Source organism: Lepidochelys olivacea, assembly GCF_965140295.1.
Source record: "Lepidochelys olivacea isolate rLepOli2 genome assembly, chromosome: 2".
Taxonomy (NCBI): domain Eukaryota; kingdom Metazoa; phylum Chordata; order Testudines; family Cheloniidae; genus Lepidochelys; species Lepidochelys olivacea.
In genome coordinates, this window is record NC_140412.1 from 18421843 (window position 1) to 18444869 (window position 23027).

The following is a 23027-nucleotide window of genomic DNA, read 5'->3' on the forward strand; positions in this document are numbered from 1 at the left end:
GCCCTTCCCCACCCCTCCCCCCCCGGGTCTGGGAGGCAGGAGCTGTGGGGGGGGCACTTTGGGTGATTAGCTGGGGACTGGGAGCAGCCCGCTCTGCTTCCCTCGCCCGGACCCAGCCGTGTCGCTCAGGGGAGGGGGCTTGAGGGAAGGGATCCGCCCCTCCCACCCCCCGCACTCACTGGCAGCGGCGGAAGTGGAGCAGTCCAGCCCCAGCCCGCTCCACGGCACTCTGCTTCCCGCCACCAGTAAGTGCAGGGGGCATCCTTTCCCCAAGCTCCCTGCACTCACCGGCGGCAGGAAGCGGAGCGCCACAGCTGGGAGCTGGCAGAGTGGAGCTGGCTGGGGCCCCGTTGCTCTGCTTCCCGCCACTGCTGGTGAGTGCCTGTCGGGGGCGGGGGTGTGGATAGAGGTCAGGGCAGTCAGGAGACAGGGAGCAGGGGGGTTGGGTAGGTGGTGGGGTCCTGGGGTGATTAGGGATGGGGTCTCTGGAGGGGGCGGTCAGGGGACAAGGAGCAGGGGGACCAAAGCAAGTTCGCTATAACGTGGTTTCACATATAACGCGGTAAGATTTTTTGTCTCCCGCAGACCGCGTTATATCTGGGTAGAGGTGTAGTTGTAAATTTGTAGTTTGTTTTAGAGACAAGGGTGAGGTAAGATCTTTTTTGGACCAGCTTCTGTTGATGAGAGAGGTCCAGTAGAAGATATTACTTCACCCACCTTATCTTTCTAATATCCTGGGACCATCATAGGAGGTACCACACTGCATACAACAACAGTTATTTATGGTTAGTTTAGTCAAATTTTGACAGTTTTAGGGCTAAGTTCCCATTTTTGGTCCTTTATTTGACCATTTTTTCCTCTTTTGGTACTGGTACCAGAATGATGCCTCGCTTGCCAGGGTTTAAGTCCTGCAGATCCTGCGGAAAGCCTATGCTGGTCAACGACCTGCATTCAACCTGCCTGAAATGTTTTGTCAACGATGTGGGAATCTCCTAATGTCACATCTGTAAAGGTTTCAAGCCACGCTCAAAAAAAGATAGGGCAGCGAAGCTTAAATGCTTGCTTTTGGAAGCAACACTTCCATCCCCATAGGAGTAGTCACATGGGGAGAACAGCTGAAGTACATCAACTTCAGTATGGTACGCCCCACTAGAGATGTCTGCGGCTTTTCTGTCCTGTTCCCCTGTACTAAAGAAGAGACTCAGACCTTCCTCAGGTTCCATCTTTCACTCTTCTATGTTAGTCTGAAGCTTGACAGAGGTGGATGCTCCATAAAGCGTTTGGAAGAGAGGCCATCCCTACAACACTCCTTGCCTCCAAAAGGAGGACTGCTGCCTCCGGAGCCTGTGCTAGGTCCATTGAGGCCGTTCCCTAAGGACCGTTATGGAGCAGATGGTACTGATCCCAACCACCCCGGAGGTGTATGCAGCCACAAAAGACTTGCTTTGCCTCTTAGTACTGGTATCGTTGGCAGTAGTAGGCCTGCAGCTAGTACAGTGGCCTGCTTCTCAGACCTCGCACACCAAGATCCTGCAGACTTCTAGCCAACCCTCCACAAAAGCCTCTTGTCAAGAGGAAACCATCCCATGATTTCTCTGGTACCGCCATACCAATAAATATTATTTTACAATGATTCAGATGTTCCATTGTTCTAAAAGCTGGGAATGGGTAACCGGGGATGGATCATTTCATGATTACCTGTTCTGCTCACAAAAAGAAAAGGAGTACTTGTGGCATCTTAGAGACTAACCAATTTATTTGAGCATAAGCTTTTGTGAGCTACAGCTCACTTCAGCAGATGCATTCAGTGGAAAATACAGTGGGGAGATTTATATACATAGAGAACATGAAACAATGGGTGTTCCCATACACACTGTAACCAGAGTGATCACTTAAGGTGAGCTATTACCAGCAGGAGAGCGGGGGGAGGGGGGAAACCTTTTGTAGTGATAATCAAGGTGGGCCATTTCCAGCAGTTGACAAAAACGTCTGAGGAACAGTAGGGGGTGGAGGGGGAATAAACATGGGGAAATAGTTTTACTTTATGTAATGACCCATCCGCTCCCAGTCTCTATTCAAGCCTAAGTTAATTGTACCCAGTTTGCAAATTAATTCCAATTCAGCAGTCTCTCATTGGAGTCCGTTTCTGAAGTTTTTTTGCTGAAGTATTGCCACTTTTAGGTCTGTAATCGAGTGACCAAAGAGATTGAAGTGTTCTCCAACTGGTTTTTGAACGTTATAATTCTTGATGTCTGATTTGTATCCATTTATTCTTTTATGTAGAAACTGTCCAGTTTGACCAATGTACATGGCAGAGGGGCATTGCTGGCACATGATGGCATATATCACATTGGTAGATGTGCAGGTGAATGAGCCTCTGATAGTGTGGCTGATGTGATTAGGCCCTATGATGGTGTCCCCTGAATAGATATGTGGACATAGTTGGCAACGGGCTTTGTTGCAAGGATAGGTTCCTGGGTTAGTGGTTCTGTTGTGTGGTGTGTGGTTGCTGGTGAGTATTTGCTTCAGGTTGGGGGACTGTCTGTAAGCAAGGACTGGCCTGTCTCCCAAAATCTGTGAGAGTGATGGGTCGTCCTTCAGGATAGGTTGTAGATCCTTGATGATGCGTTGGAGAGGTTTTAGTTGGGGGCTGAAGGTGATGGCTAGTGGTGTTGTGTTATTTACTTTGTTGGGCCTGTCCTGTAGTAGGTGACTCTTCTGGCTCTGTCAATCTGTTTCTTCACTTCAGCAGGTGGGTATTGTAGTTGTAAGAATGCTTGATAGAGCTCTTGTAGGTGTTTGTCTCTGTCTGAGGGGTTGGAGCAAATGCAGTTGTATCGTAGAGCTTGGCTGAAGACAATGGATCGTGTGGTGTGGTCTGGATGAAAGCTGGAGACATGTAGGTAGGAATAGCGGTCAGTAGGTTTCCGGTATAGGGTGGTGTTTATGTGACCATCGCTTATTAGCACCATTGTGTCCAGGAAATGGATCTCTTGTGTGGACTAGTTCAGGCTGAGGTTGATGGTGGGATGGAGATTGTTGAAATCATGGTGGAATTCCTCAAGGGCTTCTTTTCCATGGGTCCAGATGATGAAGATGTCATCAATGTTCATTCCGTCTGGGGCACCTGGCATTGGCCACTGTCGGAAGACAGGATACTGGGCTAGATGGACCTTTGGTCTGACCCAGTATGGCTGTTCTTATGTATGTTGCAGTGATGTAAATCTTTGGTGTTGACATATACTAAAATCTTAACTGTGCACACCCAAGGGATACAAGCTTCACATCACCCGCTTCACCAAACTGCCCCGTCCTGATTCGACATACTGTTGCACCAAATATACTAAATTCTTATCACTTGGAAGTAGTTGCAGAAGAACAGGTTGAGGAAGCAGAATAAAGTTGAAGTGCATCATCTATGATATATAATATTTGGAGTAATTTTAAGGTGTATGATTATGGATAGAGAGGAGGTTATATAAAAATTAAGACTTAACTTTTCACTTCCTTGCTTTTGTAGCTTTATTCAGGTATTTTATAACTACATCTAACTGCTTCACAATAAAGTTTTAAAATATTTTAATTACATTAATAAAATAATAGGTTTTTTAAATTGCTTTTACAAAATACAAGTTTTCAGCCAAAAACACTGCATGGTAACTCTTTAAGTAGCTATTCTTCCATAATTAGTTCCAGTGCTATGGAGGATGGGGACAGTTGTTATGAACATTCAAAAATTTATAAAGAGTAGGAGATGCTTAGGTAAAATCTTTAAACTTTTTAGTCACATGAAAATAATTTCTGCTGATTTGAGTAGTTTCATCAGAAATCAACGACATTCTTCACATGAGTAGAAATTACATACATAAATTAATAACTGCATTGTTTTAGTTTATAAATCCCTCTCCACCAAGGAGTTCAAATAGCAGAGCAAACAGCTAATATGCAATAAAACTTGAAAGCAGAAGAAAAATTTAAGAACTCTGAGTGACAATGTTATTAGTGAGGTGGGTGAGGTAATATATTTTATTGGACCAACTTCTGTTGGTGAGAGAGACTAGCATTTGAGCCACACAGTGCTCTTTGTCAAGTCTGGGAAAGGTACTCAGAGTGTCACAGCTAAATGCAAAGTCAAACAGATAGTTTAGCATACATAGTTAGTATTAGGGCTGTCAAGCCATTAAAAAAATTAATCACAATTAGTCGCACTGTTAAATGATAATAGAATACCATTTATTTGAATATTTTTGAGTGTTTTCTACATTTTCAAATATACTGATTTCAATTACAAAACAGAATACAAAGTGTACAGGGCTCACTTTACATTTAATTTTGATTACAAGTATTTACACTGTAAAAAAACAGAAGAAATAGTATTTTTCAATTCACCTGATACAAGTACTGTAGTGCAATCTCTTTATCATGAAAGTAGAACTTACAAATGTAGAATTATGTTAAAAAAAAAACTGCATTCAAAAATAAAACAATGTAAAATGTTAGAGCCTGCAAGTCCACTCAGTCCGATTTCTTGTTCAGCCAATCGCTCAGACAACAAGTTCTCACTTTCTGGTGGCATTGTAAATAAGAAGAGGGTAACATTATCTCCTGCAAATGTAAACCAACTTGTTTGTCTTAAGCGATTGGCTGAACAAGAAGTAGGAAGGAATGGACTTGTAGGCTCTGAAGTTTTACATTGTTTTTGAGGCCAGTTGTGTAACAAAAAAAACTGCATTGTATGTTGCACTTTCATGACAAAGAGATTGCACTACAGTACTTGTATGAGGTGAACTGAAAAATACGATTTCTTTTGTTTATCAATTTTACATTGCAAATATTTATAATAAAAATAATATACACTTTGATTTCAATTACAACACAGAATACAATATATATGAAAATGTAGAAAAACATCCAAAATATTTAATAAATTTCAATTGGTATTCTGTTGTTTAACAGTGCGATTAAAACTGCGATTACTCGCAATTAATTTTTTTAATCATGATTCTTTTTTTTTAGTTAATCACATGAGTTAACTGTGATTAATCGACAGCCCTAGTTAGTACATATTCTAAAGGACCATTCAAGGTGAAATGGACTGTTATCACTCCTGTAGTCACAGGACAAAATGGGAGGTTAGTGAGTTACAGATTGTTTTAATAAGCCATAAATCCAGTGTCTTTATTAAAACCATGATTTTTAGTGTCTAGCAAAGTTATGAATTTAAGCTCCCAGACTCATCTTTTGAAAGTGTTGCGCAGGTTTCCTTTGAGGATGAGGCCTGATAGGTCAGATATAGAGTGATTGCTTTGTGAAAAGTGTTCATCCATAGGTGATATGGTGTTTTTGTCTTTTATCATTCTCCTGTGTGAGTTCATTTGAGAGCATAGTGATTGTCTGGTTTCAAATTCATAACTTTGCTAGACACTAAAAATCATGTTCTTAATAAAAACGTTGGATTTATAGCTTACTACAAGAGTCTGTAACCCGCTACCCCCCGTCATGCTGTCTGAAATGGCTCACGACAGTGAGTGTCAACCTCGGGGCAGACAGTCAGAAAGCAGTGCTGACACCCCAAACTGGTGGTATGTTCTAGAATTAGATTTCACCAACTCAATAACAAATGTGAACTCCTATAACAGTCTTACCATGGAGTCACAGACAGTCCCCCGGGTGCACTATCTTGCCACCCAAGCAAGCTGTACTTAGTGATAAATGGTCACTTGCACCATAGATCATAAAATATTCAGGTTGCTCCCAGTCCCAGGAGACCAGTCACTTACCACAGGTCAGTTTGTACCTTAGACCTTAGTAAACTCCTAACTAAGGATTTATTAGCTAGAAAAAAGAAATGACAAGTTATTTACAGGTTAAAGCAGGCAACATGTAATACAAATGAGTTGCAGTCTATGGTTCCAAAAGGTGACAGAGATATAGTAATCTGTCAGCATTGAATGTCTTCTAGGGCTAACCCAGGTTGATCTTGGAGATATCTGCTTTTTGTTTCCTAGCTTCAGCCCTCTGAGAGTCCAAACAGCAAAGAGTTGAAGAATTTTCATGTCTGCTATCTTTACTTTCTGCTTTCAGAATTCATGTTGATGAGATGAGCTTCCTTGCACGTAGCACTTTTATTGATGTAAGGAGGACGTTAGCCAAATCTTTGTATTGTGATGCTTCACAATTGCCTAGTTTTGATAGTCCTCCTTGATGGACAGGGGAAACACTCCTCCTGTCTGAGTTCACAAGTTTAGAGCAGGCATTTTTACAGTTATAAAGCAAAACTTATGTATTGCCTTATAGCATGGGATACAGACATTACACGTAAGATTAATGCATGCTGGAACTTACAACCATTTTATAGACTAAACACTAAATACATCCTTACAAGTCTAACACCTATGTTGAACAATACTAACATACAGGTAAGTTGGTCTGGTTTCCAGCTATGAATGTGTCAATGCTCAGCTGATGCCTACAGCCTTGGCAAGAGCTGGTCTACCAGCAGCACACCCCTTTTTATCCTGACTACAGAGGTGTTAAAGAGCCACTTCACCTTGAACTGTCCCTTAGAATATGTGCTATCTGCTCAACCTTGTATTTAAGTGTGAAACTGACCTGAGGAAGAGCTCTATGTATCTAGAAAGCGTATCTCTCTCACCAACAGAAGTTGGTCCAATAAAAGATACTACCTCGTCCACCTTGTCTCTCTAATATCCATGTACCGATATGGGTACAACAACACTGCATACAACAATGTTGTTAGTATCCTTCCATGTTCCAATTCAATACTAAAAGATATTTTAATTACAAACCACTAAAAGATAAACATGTACAGTATTTTAGCATGCTCTAATGTTACTTGGCAAGCAAAGGCTAATAAGTGTCTAAACAAAGAACTGTGTTGTTTCTTCCTACTAATTAGTGCCATTTGCAAGAATGACTGCTGATTGTCTTTTTAAATGTGGAAGCTGCAGAATATATGTTCAGGAGCACGTTATTTTCCAAAATTAATTCTCTTTTTGAATTCTTTGCTTTTTCTTTCCTATGTTGCTTTTGCCTTTCCTGATCGAAGGCTAGGAGAGTAAGTCTATGTTTTAATAAGCCCTTTGTTTTTCTAGTGAATTTGTTGACATTTTTATCACCCTACTTGTTTCTTTCATTAGTTTTTTTAAAATTTATTTGGGAAGATTCCATTTATTAAAAAAATATGTACACTATGTGTATTTTTAAACTTAATTAAAATTGAGGATGATTACTGGTGTTGTTTCCTATATAATTGTGCGTGTAAAACTTACTTGCTTTCCTTTAACAATTTATGATGAGCCTTTTTAATTCCTTCGTTACCTTGGGACACACACCTGCATTCTTTATATACTAAAATTCAGAGTTTTGAATATTACATTACCTGGTCATGTATTTATTGTAGCGTCCATAACTAGTTATTAAACTTCTTAGTTGGGATTCCTTGTTTGAAAAATCTGTTATTACATAAAGTGGGAGGAGGTGGGGAAGGAGAGGTAAACTACAATCAATGTGAGATCTTGTTACATAATGACATCAAAGTTTTTGTAATGGCTTTTTCCCCTTCTATAGGATTCCCAGAGCAGGCAAGGAGGATATAGTATGCATCAGCTTCAGGGAAATAAGGAGTATGGAAGCGAGAAGAAGGGTTATCTCTTAAAGAAGAGTGATGGGTATGTAGTTGGAGTATATAATATACTAATATGAATTGTTTTATATAATTGATCACCATCAATATACAGTGTATGCGCTGAATTTTTTGAGTTTGTACATTTTAAAAACATACATGATTAAAAGAATTCTTTTAATTTACTGATTAGAATGCTTGCATATCTCATTTGTGAAGTGCTTATTTTCTCTTTAGACATTGTTAAAACTTAGAATTTATGAAAACTATTTAGAAATAAAAAGTCAATGTTTGGTATATCAATTCATGTGGTGTGTAACATAGAGACATCTGAATCACACTTCATGGAGATATGTAAACCTGTGATTAACTTGTGTGTTAAATTTTTATTACTTGTCCCATTGGATGTGCAGAAGATGTTGTTTACTTACCCCATTTGATATCATTTAGTGCTCTTGAAAATCCAGAATTTCTACATTTGAACATAAACTACTAGATTCAGATACTTCTCAATTCATATTATACACAATTTTAACCCTTTTTGAGACATACTTCTCTGGGCCGTTTGAGTAAAGTTTTCAAAAGCACCTTAGAAACTTAAGAGCCTAAGTCTGTGTTTCAAAAATGACTTCGGTCCTTAGGACCTAGCTCTCTCTGAGAGCTGCTCAATTTTAAAATGGGACTTATGCTCTTAAGTCAGCGAGGCACTTCAGAAAACGTTACCCTTTATAAATAAAAATACAATGGTTAAAAGTTGAACATTTTGGTGTCTAAATGTTTGATTTGAAATTCTTGATTTTCAGGCTCATAGCGTTAACTATAAAATAGAATACGATTTATGTATCTGTAGAAAACTGAGAGAATTATAGTAGTTTACAGGCCGATCCTGCAAGCCTATACTCACTCAAGGTGTTCCATGGGCTTCAGTTAGCCAGCTAATGAAAGGCATATTTAAATGAGCAAGTGTTTGCTAGGTTCAGAGATTTAATTTGTAATATTTATATTTTATTTACCAAAAAGTTATTACTTCAAGCAATTTGAATGTAGCATTAAGGATGAAAAAATAAAACACTCAAAGATCAGGAAATACATATCTAACTTTAAAAATGTAATCTTAACTCTTTTTCCTTATGCCAAGACCTTAAAGAGGTTCTCTCTTTGAATTAAGTTATTAAAAATGTTTATTACATTATAAACTGGAATTTCTTGCAGAATCTTACATACAGGTTTCATGCATATCTTATTTTCTAAGTATCATTAATATCTACAAATAAAGCAATTTAAAAAAAGGTTTAGTAGTTTTAGAATCCTTAACTATTCTGATGTCACCAGTCATTTCACATGGGATATTAAACCAGCTGCAAGAAGATAACTGCACTTTTCTACAGACAAGAATAATATTTTAACCAAACCTTTGTGACTTAGAAAAAAATCCAAACTTTAACATTTGAAATCTGAAAAATAGTCAGACCTGCAGTGTGAAGGTTGTTTAACAACTTGAGTCATTTTTAGTGCTAGGGCATCAGAAAAGTAAATCTTCTAGCACTAAGATGTTAAGATTTTATTATTATGAAAGAACAGTCTGACTTAATTTTGTTACCTACATTCCATCTGGGTGGTTCTTTTGTTAGCTTCACTTATTTTGTTTCTTTGGTGACAAAAAATGCACAGCCACTGTGTGAGAGCTCTGTCAACCAATAATTCTTTTTCTTTTTAATGCTCCAAAATTTTCAGACATTGCTGTCTTCTTCAACATACATAAATTATATAAAACAGATTACAGTAGTCACCCCTTTAACAACTTTTGTATTAGCTGCAAAGATAGGGTGAGGAATGGGAAGACAGGCCAGAATTACATATTAGTGTAATGACAGGTTTCAGAGTAGCAGCTGGTTAGGCTGTATTCGCAAAAAAAAGGAGTACTTGTGGCACTGAATGCATCTGATGAAGTGAGCTGTAGCTCACGAAAGCTTATGCTCAAATAAATTGGTTAGTCTCTAAGGTGCCACAAGTACTCCTTTTCATATTAGTGTAATCTATTCATTGAAAAAATGGAACATTGTGTGGTCATGCGAAATGTTAAATGTGAAATCATAATCCAGATTCTTTATTGCCAGTGTTTTCTGTCTGTAGATGCCAGACTTCTTCCCAAAGATAACATACATTGGTGCCCTAGATATTAGAGAAGTGAAGTCATTAAAAGACCAGTCCAGTCTGTAGTTCATTTACTCCCTATTAATCTAGTAGCACATCAGGAACAGGAGTTACATCAATCAAGTGAGGGCAATGTAGATAAAAGCAGGTAGGAAAGTCTGCAATACTGTCCCAGTGCTCTTGAATGAGGTATTAGTGCTGATGAAAGTTCAGGGACCACTTGGTTTTCCTCTTCTATATAGTGATTTAAGGTATGAATAAAAATAAAAGCCTCAGTAGTGAAAAAAGTAGAAGCTGAACAGCATCTTTTCTTCAGGGAACATAGAGTGAAGATAGCCAACTAACACAGCTTTTATACAGAAATGTGTTGATGGGAGAGGATCCAATTTTCTGCTTTGAACCTTTAAATAGAACAAATTTAAATAATTGTTTTCTGTCTCTGAAAAATATTAAATGCACAGCATCAGAACTGCATAGCCTTAAGATAATTGGTACTAGAGTGGAGGTTTTTCCTGCTCCCCATCCCATATAAGAGATGAGGAAGAGTTGGAGAATAGGATTCATATAAGCATAATCTATTGAACTGGGAATTTAACTCAGAGAAATCCTAAAAACATTGATTAGAATCCTACTGTAGTTCTATTTTAATCAGTTTCAAGTACTTTGTAGGCTTAGAAGCATGGGGACTACATGAATGATCAGACAGAGTGATAAGCCTTTTAATGTACAAATGCCTTTTTCAAAGAGAATTTAATTTATGACCTTTCAATCAGAGATAAATCAGGGACATGAATTGTTAACTTTGTGGTGGATACAGTTATACATTTTTTTTGTTTGTTTTAAAACGTGGAGACATAAATGAAAAATTTAAGTTAAGCTAAATCAGGTTTGGATTATGTCACTTTTTTATTATTTTACATGAAGAATTCTCCTCACCTGATTAGAAAAGTGAAATTAGGTGTTCGTTTTATTTAAAAGCTTCCATCTATTAAACTAATGCAGTTAATGTAATAAAGCATAAAGAGAAGTGATAACATTTTCAAAAGTAAATTAGGTACTTAGGCACCTAAGTTTAATTGAAAATCAGTGGGACTTGAGCTCCTAAGGGCTGAAGACTCTTTTGAAAATGGGAATTAAGCACTTTTGAAAATTTTACCTAAATCAGTTGGTTTGATGGAGAGTGTGTTGGCTTGCTAATCTATTTTAAATGTAAACAGTATGATAAACGTGTTTATTATCTTTAACTTCTGTTTGTCCTCCAAGTTTGTTGTACAGACAAACTAAAAGGAGCAGTAATTATGTTTGGTTCTTGATATATTGTCCTGTTATTTTTTAGGCTAAGGAAAGTGTGGCAGAGAAGAAAGTGCACTGTCAAAAATGGAATTCTTACCATATCACATGCAACAGTAAGTTGACTTTTTTATACTCCATTATTGCCATAGTGAATTCAATGAACTCAATCCCTGTGAATCTATTGACTGAATTAATATAGATCTGTTATGTGACTATTTAAAGTATGGTGAATAAATACCTCTTCTACCTAGATAATTTAATACCTGTTCACTTATTTGTGAAAAATTGAAAACCATTCAGTTAAGCAAAATAAATGAAAACATAAAAGATTGATCGAATGGTAACATATAATTAATCTATATTGTGTATAATAAAAAATCTAGCATGAAGTAGGTTTTTTGTTATATTTGTTCTTTTGTACACACTGACTTCCAAAGTAAATGCTGAACTGTTTTAGGCTGCTGGAACCTGTTAAGATTTTACCGTGATTTACATTAAACAGCTTGTTGTTAGAGCTAATTCAATAATAAAAATGTATTTGTGAATAATGTATTTGGCAAGTGACAAAATTTTTTGGAGAAATTATTCACAATGAATAAGTCATCTAGTTTTACTTTGTTAGAAATGTTGCTAACTTCCAGGTTTGAGGCATCTAGCTGTTGCTGGGACTCAATGGGAACAACTGAAATCAACAGACAATATTAAAGAGCACATCTTATTCTTTGCACATTAATAGTAGTAAAATTTGCCCCACAAACTGCAATTTTTTACTTCTTTTATAAATAAAATTAGACCATATAAATAGTATCACATTGTTTTGCCTATCTAGCCATTGGAATAGAGCTGTTGCCAAGTGTTCGGGGCTTATGTTACATATGAGTGGGGTGTAACAGTCTGATTAATGTATTGATTTAGTAAACACTTTCACCAGTTCTGGAGATTTAGGACAGATTCCCGTTGCTTTCAATGGACTTTAGGATGTGGCCCTTAAATATCTTGTGCCGAATAATGTTAGTCCATGGGCAGTTACAACAGATTAACTAAGAAAATGTTTTCCTTGGCAAGTGAATTGGCGTTTAATACATTTATACTGAGGTGCTAATACTAATTTAAAAATATTTTAATAGAACATTCGTACCCAGTTTTAACAGCTGGAATCACATCCTCAATTGCTTTCGTGAATTACATGTTCATCTTACCTATGATTATTGTAATTAAGTGTCAGCCAGATCAATTATGTTCTTGGCTGAACTATTTTTTCCTTCTCCCATAGGCTGCTACATAAAAATATTTTCTTCACTTTTTGTGTTCAGGTAGCAAGTGGGGATGCTGCTCAGACTTCTGTGCAACATTACTCAAACTCCATAAAGGAGGCAAAGTTTGTCTTTGGATCTCACTCTGGATATACAAATGAGTCTATAATTTGATCTATAAGCTTGAACTTTTTCCATCCACTTCGGGCAATGATCTCATCACATAGCTTAAATTAGGCAGGTTGAGGCCTGATTGGTATTTGCATGGGTGCTCAGCTAGAATGGTGGTATGATGTGAGAACTTCAATAGAACAAAAGACGATGATGATGCAAGATGCCTTATAGTGATAGATCCAGAGAGTTCAAACTGTTTAACTTAACAAAGAGAATATTAAGGGGTGACTTAATTACAGTCTATAAGTATTTACATGGGAAACAAATATTTAATAATGGGTTCTTCAATCTATCAGAGAAAGGTACTACACAATCCTGTGGCTAGAAGTTGAAGTTAGACAAATTCAGACTAAAAAAAAAGGCATAATTTTTAAATGTTAATTAACAATTAGAACAGTTTACCAATGGTTGTGGTGGATTCTCCATCACTGATGATTTTTAAATCGAAATTGGATGTTTTTCTAACAAATATGCTCTAGGAATTATTTTTGAGAAGTTCTATGTTCTGTGTTATACAGGAGGTCAGACTAGATGATCACAATAGTTCCTACTGGCCTTTGAATCCGTGAATTTGGTGTTGCTGAAACAGATGGTGACACCTTTCCCTGTAAGCCAGTGTTAAGTTTATAATGCATTGTGCTGGTGGAGGTGTCATCTATCAGATGAGGTGTAAAACCTGGTCTTTACCACTTCAGGTAACTACAGATTCCAGATCTTTCACAAGTATTGGAAGGGGTGTTATTGTGACTTTTAATCATTTCCAGTTGGCTAATTTCATTCTTCCTACGCAAAAACACCTTAAAGATATTTTTTGCTTTACTGAAGTGGAGAGTTGTTGTATGCTGTGAAATGACTGGTATCTTCTACCTCAGTGATGGTAGCATTTGACCAGTGGATGAAGTGAGATGTGTGAGTTTTAATTCATAAAATCAATTTGTAAATGTTGTAAAGGGCTTTGTCAGACAGATTCAATTAGTTATTATTTATTATTATAATATACCACTATTCTTGAGATTAATATCATCTTGGCAAATGACATATAATACAGGATTGGTGTTCCAATGTTGGTATAGGTTCATACGCTGGTATTACTTGTACTGGCATTGCTGAAAACTTGTCAAAACTCACATTGCTACTGGCACAGTGTATCTTCACCAGTACCCCTGCTAACTCAGCAAGTGACAGAGACTCCTTTACGCTTATCTAAATTACAGTAGTTCCATCATAGCTCCTGAAAGGGAAATCTCTACAGGAGCTTCAGTGCCTTCTCCTGATTTTGCAAGTTTTTATTTGATAATTAAGCAACAGGATAAAAATTGATTGCGAACACTAACTTAAGAGAAATATGTTATGATTATCTTTTGGGACGAAAAGCACAAAAGAATGCCTGATTCATATTCAGGTAAGAATATCAGTCTGTTCATTTACCCTCCTGTGTTTGCTTAGTTATAGGGTCTGTTTTATTTAGATGAATAAATAACAGGATGACAAATGATTTCTCAGAATTCCTCACAATGAACAATTACAATTATCTGTCACAAAGGACGTTATTTGCAAGGAATTTTTCTTCAGTGAACAAGTTCTCAAATCCTTCCAAAAAATTGTTAGTTACTCTTGGTGAAATAGGTATAAAGACCAAAAACTGATTACAATAATTTGGATTGCAGCTTGGGTATGAATTAAGCCTACGTTTACTGCTCAGTATTTGATTTCAAACTGCCCCCCCCCCCCCATATCTGATCCAGAGTAGTTTTTTCAGGAGTTGTTTGACTTAAGGCTTACAGTTGACCTAAGGACAAAGTTAGTTCCGGTACTATGTTAAATCTGATGTCTGATCACAACTCATATTGACAAAAAGAAAAGGAGTACTTGTGGCACCTTAGAGACTAACCAATTTATTTGAGCATGAGCTTTCGTGAGCTACAGCTCACTTCATCGGATGCATACCGTGGAAACTGCAGCAGACTTTATATACACACAGAGAATATGAAACAATACCTCCTCCCAGCCCACTGTCCTGCTGGTAATAGCTTATCTAAAGTGATCATCAGGTTGGGCCATCTCACTTTGGATGGGCTATCACCAGCAGGAGAGTGAATTTGTGTGGGGGGGTGGAGGGTGAGAAAACCTGGATTTGTGCTGGAAATGGCCCAACCTGATGATCACTTTAGATAAGCTATTACCAGCAGGACAGTGGGCTGGGAGGAGGTATTGTTTCAGCCTGTATGTTTTGTATAAACCACCAAGGAGCTGCCAGATCTCCCCCCCTCTACAAGACAGCACTCAAACTTTGGAATTGATGCGCCCATCACAATGTACTCATCTCAGCTGTCTATCTACCAGGGATACAGAACGTTACAGCCGACAGTCTCAGTTGCAATTTTCTCACAACAATGAGTGTGTACTGAATTCAGAGGTGCTTCAAGATATATCCACTCGTTGGGGAACCCTGACTATGGATCTCTTCGTTACTTAATGGAACAAGAAAGGTCCATTGTTGCTCTCATCTTCCCACAGGACAGGGCCCACTTGTATGTGTTTTCCCAGTTTCCTACTCTATCCAAGATTCTGTTGAAATTTCAATGAGACAAAGCGAGAGTTATTCTGATTGCCCCTCTTGACCTTGATAACTCTGGCTCCCTTACCTGACACAGATGGCAATATGCCCTCCGGCTTCTCTTCAGCCCATCCCTCACCTGCTCTCTCAAAACAATGGGCTGACCCTTCACCCCAACCCACGGGTCCTCCACCTCCAGGCTTGGCTCCTTCTTAGTTCCAAGGCTGAGAGGCAGAATGCTTTGACAAGCTGAAAGATGTGTTGCAACACAACAAAAAGTTGGGCACTTGACATACTTATCTACAAAATGGAAACGACTCCAAGTTTGTGTCATTTCAGACACACAGACCCAACCTCATCTTTCCTCCCTCTGATTTTGCACTACATTTTAAACTCTCACTCAGCTCCCTTAAGGTTCATCTTGCGGCAAAATTGGCTTCCCACTTGGTGTTTGCTCACCCACTAATGCATAGATTCTTAAAGGGCACTGGGAATCTCTTCCCGTATGTGACACCACCCTGGGACACTCCAGCCTGGCAAACTGGCCTTTTTTTTTAAAGACAGAGTAACTCTAAGGCCATATCCCAAGTTTCTCCCTACTTTCTCTGCACTTTCCATATGAATCAACAGATCCATCTCCCTGTTTTTTCCCAAAACCACATTGTGACAACTGGGAGATAATTGTGCATATGCTAGATATTAGAAGGACATTAGCATTCTACGTGGACAGGACTAAGGACTTCAGGAAATCCCCTAAACTCTTCCTTTTGTCCACAGAAAGATCCAAAAGCTCTGTGATATCAGCTCAAAGACGATCCAATTGGGTCTCTAGTTGCATTAATCACTTATCAAGGGCTCAATTTGCTTCCGTCCAGAGTCCATACTCGCTCCATGAGGTCAGTTTCTACCTCAATCACATTCCGTAGGGATACCCCATCTCAGCAATCTGTAGAGCAACGACTTGGGCCTCTGCCCATACTTTTGCAGAACATTATGCGATCACTGAAGATTTGGCCGCTGACACCATCTTCAACTCCACAGTACTCTCTGTAGTAAAAGACTCCACTCCGAAGTCCCAGCCTCCAGTATTGGGTACTGCTCGGGAGTCACCTACAGTGGAGCACCCATAGGGACGCTACTTGAAGAAGATGAAGTTATTCACCTTGTGCAGTAACGATGGTTCTTCGAGATGTGTGTCCCTATGGGTGCTTCACAACCTGCCCTCCTCCCCTCTACTTCGGAGTTCTCTATAGGGCTCTGCGGTAGAGAAGGAAGTGAGGGGGGTTCTCCCGTGCAGTGCTAAATAGCCTCGAGGCAGACCACAAGGGAGGGGAGGGCACATGCGCAGGCTCACCGGGACACTTCTACCGAAAATCTCTGATTAGAGGCACAGGGGCACACATGCACCCATAGGGGGACACATCTCAAAGAACCATCGTTACTGCACAAGGTGAGTAACTTCCTCTTCCTCCGCTCCTACATTCCCAGGAGTGGCTGGGAGAGTGGGGAGCCAAATTCTTACCGTATGAAGGAAGGAAGCAAGAAAGCATGACATGCCCACTAAAGATACCCAGGAGCTATGGATGTGCCATCCTCCCCTGAAATTCTAGGGATGGCCCGCATAATTTCCCTCTTCCCCCAAAAGATGCCATTGAGAGGAGATAGCTGCCCACTGGCTTCCTCTCCCCCTCCTTCTTCACCCAAGAAAATTGAAGGTAAGGAACACCTTTTGAGGATAGAAGTTTGTCTGGAGACATAGGAATGTGGGTCATTGTGGGGCAAAGTTTGTTAGGGTCAAGTAAGAATCCAAACTTTTTGGATATCTGTCCAAATCCCAAAGCTTTAGAGGCCCTAATAACTTATATATAAAATATTGGGTAGGATTTTGAAAGAGTTTAAAGTTTATATAACACTTTGGAATCCATATCACTGTGAAAATATAAAACTTGATTGTCACAGAATATTCATGGCTTTTGTTTTGCCATTTAGCATGTGTTTTGCTCAAGGGAGATAACTAAAATTGTGGTATTGCAGGTCCAGACTGAGATGCATTGCCAGAGATCTGAGAGACGGTTGCACTGTGTTTGCCTCTAAGTCTGGATATAGTGATGATATCAATTAGATTGCAAGCTGTCTGTGAGATTGCAAGCTCTTTGTGGCAGGAATAGTCTTCTCAGTGTATAACTGCACATCACTTAATACAGTGAGGCCCTGATCTGATTGAAGAGTCTAGTTGATACCACAATACAAGTTATAAATGCCAGGTTTTTTCATCTATTGTAAATTTCCAACCCTATCCCTAAAAATGCAGATAAGCCAATCTGGTAGCACAGAGCATGGAGCTACCATTCAAGACATCTGTGTTCAGTGAGACACTTGGGAATTCAGACTCTGTACCCCTATCAAAACCAGAGACTTTTTGATCAATGTCCAGGGTAAGATGCCAGCTCTCTTATTACCTAGTTATTTCTTGCTGTCTGTTACATAGAGCAAGATTCTTATTATGCTGGTCACTTCCTATGTAAAGTGAGTTAGCTGGCTAGGGATAGATGAGCTGCCAAATAAATCTTAAAACGAAGGCTTTTAGAGTAGCTGCAAGGAAGCAAAGTTTGGGACATTGCCAGGAAATAGCTTGTTTCTTCTTTGAGTGCTTGCTCATGTCGAGTCTATTCTAGGTGTGCACAGTAGGTCATTGGAGATTTTTGTCTTAGCGCTATCCATAGGGTTGGTAGTGGCTCTCCCTTGAGTGTCGCACTCATGTGTCGGTATATCAGGCACTGCTGGCCCTATGCCCTCTCAGTTCCTTCTGACCACCTGTGGTGGTTAGTTGGAGAGCATTTCCTGGCATAGCAAGATCTAGCTGTTTCGTCTCTTCTGACGTTGAGCCTTAGGGCCTTGTAAACAGTAGTTTATAGTAGTTAGTGTTAAGTAGTTGGTAAGTATAGTTGGGAGTTAGAATCTCAATGGGAACTTCGCCCCAGGTGGGGCATGCCCCAGTCTCCGGAGTTTAAGCCCTATGCGGACTGTAACAGGCCTTTGCCTGTAAGTGACCCCCACAGCAGCTGCTGCAAGTGCTTGGGGAATGCCATGTGAAGGACAAGTGTTGTATTTGTAAAAATTTTCAACCCAGCACTCAGAGCGGGATATTCATTTGCGGGCTCTCCTCATTGGAGGCTGCCCTTCGTCCAGCTTCCAAATTGTCCTGCCAAGACTCACCTCATGCCTCGCCCTCTGGCACCCCTGGCACTTCTCGTGTCAAATGAGGAACGCAGGCTACTCACTCTGGATTTCAGGAGGGCGCTGGCCTTCTACATAGATAGAACAAAGCCATTCCGTAAGTCAATGTAGTTGTTCATTGTAGTGGCAGACAGAATGAAAGGTCGTCCAGTGTCTGCTCAGAGGATTTCGTCCTGGATCACGGCCTGCATCTACTATTGCTATGAGCTGGCGAAGGTACCTCCGGCAGCAATTGTGATGGCACACTCGACTAGGGCACAAGCGTCATCAGTAGCCTTCCTGGCACAGATACCAATCCAAGAGATCTGTAGGGCTGCTACCTGGTCATCTGTCGACACGTTCACATCTCATTATGCGCTTCCCCAGCAAACTCGAGGCAATGCTGGCCTTGGCAGAGCAATGCTGCAAGCAGCAAGACCGTGAACTAAGCCCACTTCCATTGATACTGCTTGTAAGTCACCTAGAATAGAAGCGACATGAGCAATCATTCGAAGAAGAAAAAATGGTTACCTACCTTTTGTAACTGTTGTTTGAGGTGTGTTGTTCATGTCCATTCCATTATCTGCCCTCCTGCCTCTCTGTCGGAGTTGCTGGCAAGAAGGAACTGAAAGGGCTTAGGGTAATGCTCCTGATATACTGGGAGCTCCTGATATACTGACACAAGAGCGCAGCACCCAAGGGGGCACCCCAGCTGGTTCTACGGATACCGCTAAGGCAAAAATCTCGGATGACCGTGCACATGGGCCTGGGCACACCTAGAATGGAATGGACATGAGCAACACATCTCGAAGAACAATGGTTGTGAAAGGTAGGTAACCATTTTTTTTTGAAAGAGGATTAAAAATGAAAGGAGATCTCAAATTTAGAGGCCAAGTGTGTAAGGTTTTAGACTAACATTTAAAGGCCTAGTGCAGTGATACTCAGACCATAGTCGTTTGGGAGCCAAATTAGCAATCAACATTACCCAAAAGAGCCCCAGTAGTGTGAATTCATTGTTTCATTTACTATAGTACTATATATTCATGTTTAAACAGTATTACAAGGAAAATATTTAGTTTATGTATATGTGTGTATATAAATTCATAAATATATAAATTCTCATAGTAAAATGACTGACCAAGTATTATTATTTTATCAACTATAATTGGTTAATAAAATAGGAAAAACATCCTGATTGGTTAATAATTAAATCACTCTGTGTTTTAATATCACATCCTGCAAAGAGCTACAGGAGACTCTTTAAAGAGCCACTTGCAGCTCCGAAGCCTCAATCTAAGTATCACTGTCTTAGTGTGTACTTCTCTTAGTAGAGAATGTGTCATTTTTATCTAAATCAGATTTTAACAGATTTTTTTTAATTAAAAAAAATCTTGCAGGAGTTCACTAATAGTTTACTGTAGTCTAGCAAAAAGAAAAGGAGTACTTGTAATTTATTTGAGCATAAGCTTTCGTGAGCTACAGCTCACTTCAAATGAGCTGTAGTCTCTAAGGTGCCACAAGTACTCCTTTTCTTTTTGCGGTTACAGACTAACACGGCTGCTACTCTGAAACCTGTAGTCTAGCAGTTTAATGGGTTAAACCCAGGACACACACAAAACTAAAACTGCAGATCACTTCTTCATAAATTCTATAAATTTAGCACTCATGAAGTCATGTCTGACTGACATCCTCTGAAGTCCTCTTGTTGTATCTAGCGGAATTAGCACTTTACATTTTAACACTTGCAGATGAAGTAAAATCTAATAAATATGCTTTGTTGCTGTAATTTGCATTTGGTGGGTAAGGCGCTGGCCTCAGTCAGGACACCTGGTTGTACTGCAAGTGCTGTCACTGACATCTTGTGTGATCTTGGGGATATCTCTTAATTCCTTCTCACCATCTATTGCTATGAGACAGAACTTGGCAATGTCCAAGCTTCTCACTCAAAATACTTCAGGTTATTGTAACATTCATACATTTGCATTTCAGTTAATAGATTGTTCAAAACAGCTTTAAAAACAGGATTTATGGCAGAGGTTTAGATGTCCTATACTGTGCTGCTGTTTCTGGTTCTCCTAGGATATCTCCTCTTTTTGTTGTTGTTCAAGTGCTTGTCCATATATATTGCACTGTTGGTGCATGTGCACCATGCACTCAGTTTAGGGTTATTTTGGCCAGCAGCATATGGGGTCGCACATGCACTTTGCATATCCTTGTGGCGTCCACCTGAGGTTTTAAAGGATGGGGTGACCTCAGCCGTCCCTCAATTCCTTCTCACCAGTCTGTGGCTATGAGATAAAACTAAAGCTTCTCATTCTGAAGTCTGTCCATTATTTTTTAAATAAGTGGTCAGTAGATATTTAGTAGTTTGTGATTAGGTGTAGTCATTTGTTTAGTGTTTCCTTTCTTCTCTTAAGAAAGAACTTTTCTGTACCAGTGAGACTTTCAAGTACCAGGTCCAATCCTTATGATGGAACACAAGTTATCAGTCTTAGAAATTGTCCTTCATCTGAGACAATGATGTCCCTTAAAGATGGACTCAATATGCTTATTATGTCTATTGGTGATGGTACGTACTGGAGAAATTTGCCATTTGCAAATTGTTCTTGAAGAGAACACAAAAAGCAAGAGTGACTCACCTGAAATTGTTTCTGCTGGAAGAGGTCCATGAGCCCCTCTTGAAATACTACAGGGACTGGGCCTGAAAATCCCGAGTAATCCTCAGAAAGTTAGCTCCTTTGCTAGCTCATCTGAGATGGACATCTCTAAGGAATCATCTTATACAAATAGTAAAACCTTTGGGGTCAGGGGAGAAAGGAAAACTGAGCCTCTAAGGGGAAGAGATCAAAGTCCCCTACAGTAGGTTCTACCTCCTAAAATTCAGAAATCCTCTTGATTTGCCTTAGAAGCAAAGCCCAAGAAGGTCCCTATTGCATTCATTCATGCATTGGCTGCTGTGTCCTGGTACTAGCTTCCTCGGCGTGTCTGAGGACTCCCAGTATAGAGACCTCCAGGACTCACACCTTCTATTTGCCTGCCAATGGTGCCAGCTTACTTGGTACTCAAACCTATATGTTCAGAGACCTCATGGTGTCTGGGGTACAGGAGTCACCACTGTTCTCAGTGGTTATGTTATCTCTTCTGGTACCAACTGCTATTGAGTTTGATAATGAGCACATCAGCAGTACCAGTTAAAGCACAGTCTAAATGTGCATCTAACACTCCAGTCGGGGCTAGTTCACCCCTACAAGAGGAGTACTCCTTTTCCTCTGGTTCAGACAGTCTATACCTGGTTGTCTTGTGATGCCCATAAATAAGGGACTACTTGGATCAGCCAAGTTACTCTGCCAATACTTATTCTGTTGATATTCTGTAGCACAGACATCAGCACAAGCAGATCACCATTACTAAGTGCCTTCTAGCGGCTTTGAACAATTTTATATGCACCCTGAATCTGGGTCATTGGTTGTTGCAGTGATCCACAAAAGGACTAGACATCATTGTGAGCAAAATCTATTCTTCAAGCCAAAGAATTCAAAAAAGCTCAATTTATTTGACTGGAAACGTATTCATCATTGTGACCGTCTATACTATTATGGTCACCACTTTTACAAGACTGTGATAAATTTTGTACAAAATATGCCTTATGAGGTATTATTAGAAAGCTCATAATATGCTGAACATTATCTGTCTGGGTAAAATACATTTAGCAAAACTATATGTGAGATTGTAAGAATCTAATTCTGGGTACCACCTACAAACCAGTTTTTCAGCCTGGTGTTAAAGAGCTATCACCGGCTTAAGCAGCCATTCTTCAGCAATGGGAAGGTATAAACAAGAAATTTACATTTCATCACAGACACAGTCCAACCCTTATGTCCATCCACAAGAGACTACTTTTCACCTACACTCCAGTTAGGAGTAATCCTCAAAGAGGGGAGGGTCGTATAAGAGAGAGAGAAAATGGCCTCCATTTCACCTCTCCTCCTCCCATCTCTCTGCTCATGACATCAACTCTCAAGGAACTGAACTAAGGGAGCATAGTCCCAGACTGAAAGAAAAAGCTGCCTGTGAAATTTACTGCATCATACAGAGAGGAAAACCTTTGCTTTTAAATTCACTTAGCTTGTTAAGTTAGGTGTTAGCTTGTGTATTGCTCTTTTATTTTTGTTTGTAACTAATGCTGGCTTTTATGCATCAATACTTGTAATCACTTAAAATCTATCTTTCTGCAGTTAATAAACTTATCTTACTGTTTTATCTTAACCAGTGTGCTAGGATTAGAGTGTGGGGGAAACTCCATTTGGGATTAAAAAAAAGGCCGGTGCATATATCATTTTCCTTTGATGGAATGATGGACTTGCTATGAACGTGTATTTGTGTGCTGGACAATACAAGGCACATTTCTGGGGAGACATGGCTGGGACTAAGAACTTGTGAATGTCACCCTGTATGTAGTTAATGAGTGACTGGGCAGAGCGCTCATGTATTTAGCTGGGAGTGAATTTGCATCCTAAAGACTGTGTGAGCAGGCCAGTAGTGGATTTTCTAACAGCAAAGCTGTGTAGAAGGACCCCCAAGCTAGAGAATTAAGGGGACACTGCTGTTCAACAGTCCAGATTGTACCATAGGTAATGTCACAATCATCAAGTCTACAAATGAGGATCGTCAATAATCAGGCTTTGATTACTTGTTTTTGGACTTTGTTTCCAAATTTATTGACAAAATCCCCCAT

At 39.6% G+C, this 23027-nt stretch overlaps 1 protein-coding gene across 3 annotated transcripts in view; it reads left to right on the forward strand.

Annotated features, from left to right (window-relative positions):
- The window catches only part of ASAP1 (ArfGAP with SH3 domain, ankyrin repeat and PH domain 1), a 368734-nt gene that overhangs the window by 247853 nt on the left and 97854 nt on the right, over nt 1-23027 (forward strand). For all 3 annotated transcript variants that reach the window (XM_084619542.1, XM_084619543.1, XM_084619541.1), the window contains exons 12-13: nt 7591-7691; nt 11136-11205. In XM_084619542.1, coding sequence (XP_084475668.1) covers nt 7591-7691; nt 11136-11205 — 171 coding nt within the window. The remainder of the gene's footprint in view (nt 1-7590; nt 7692-11135; nt 11206-23027) is intronic.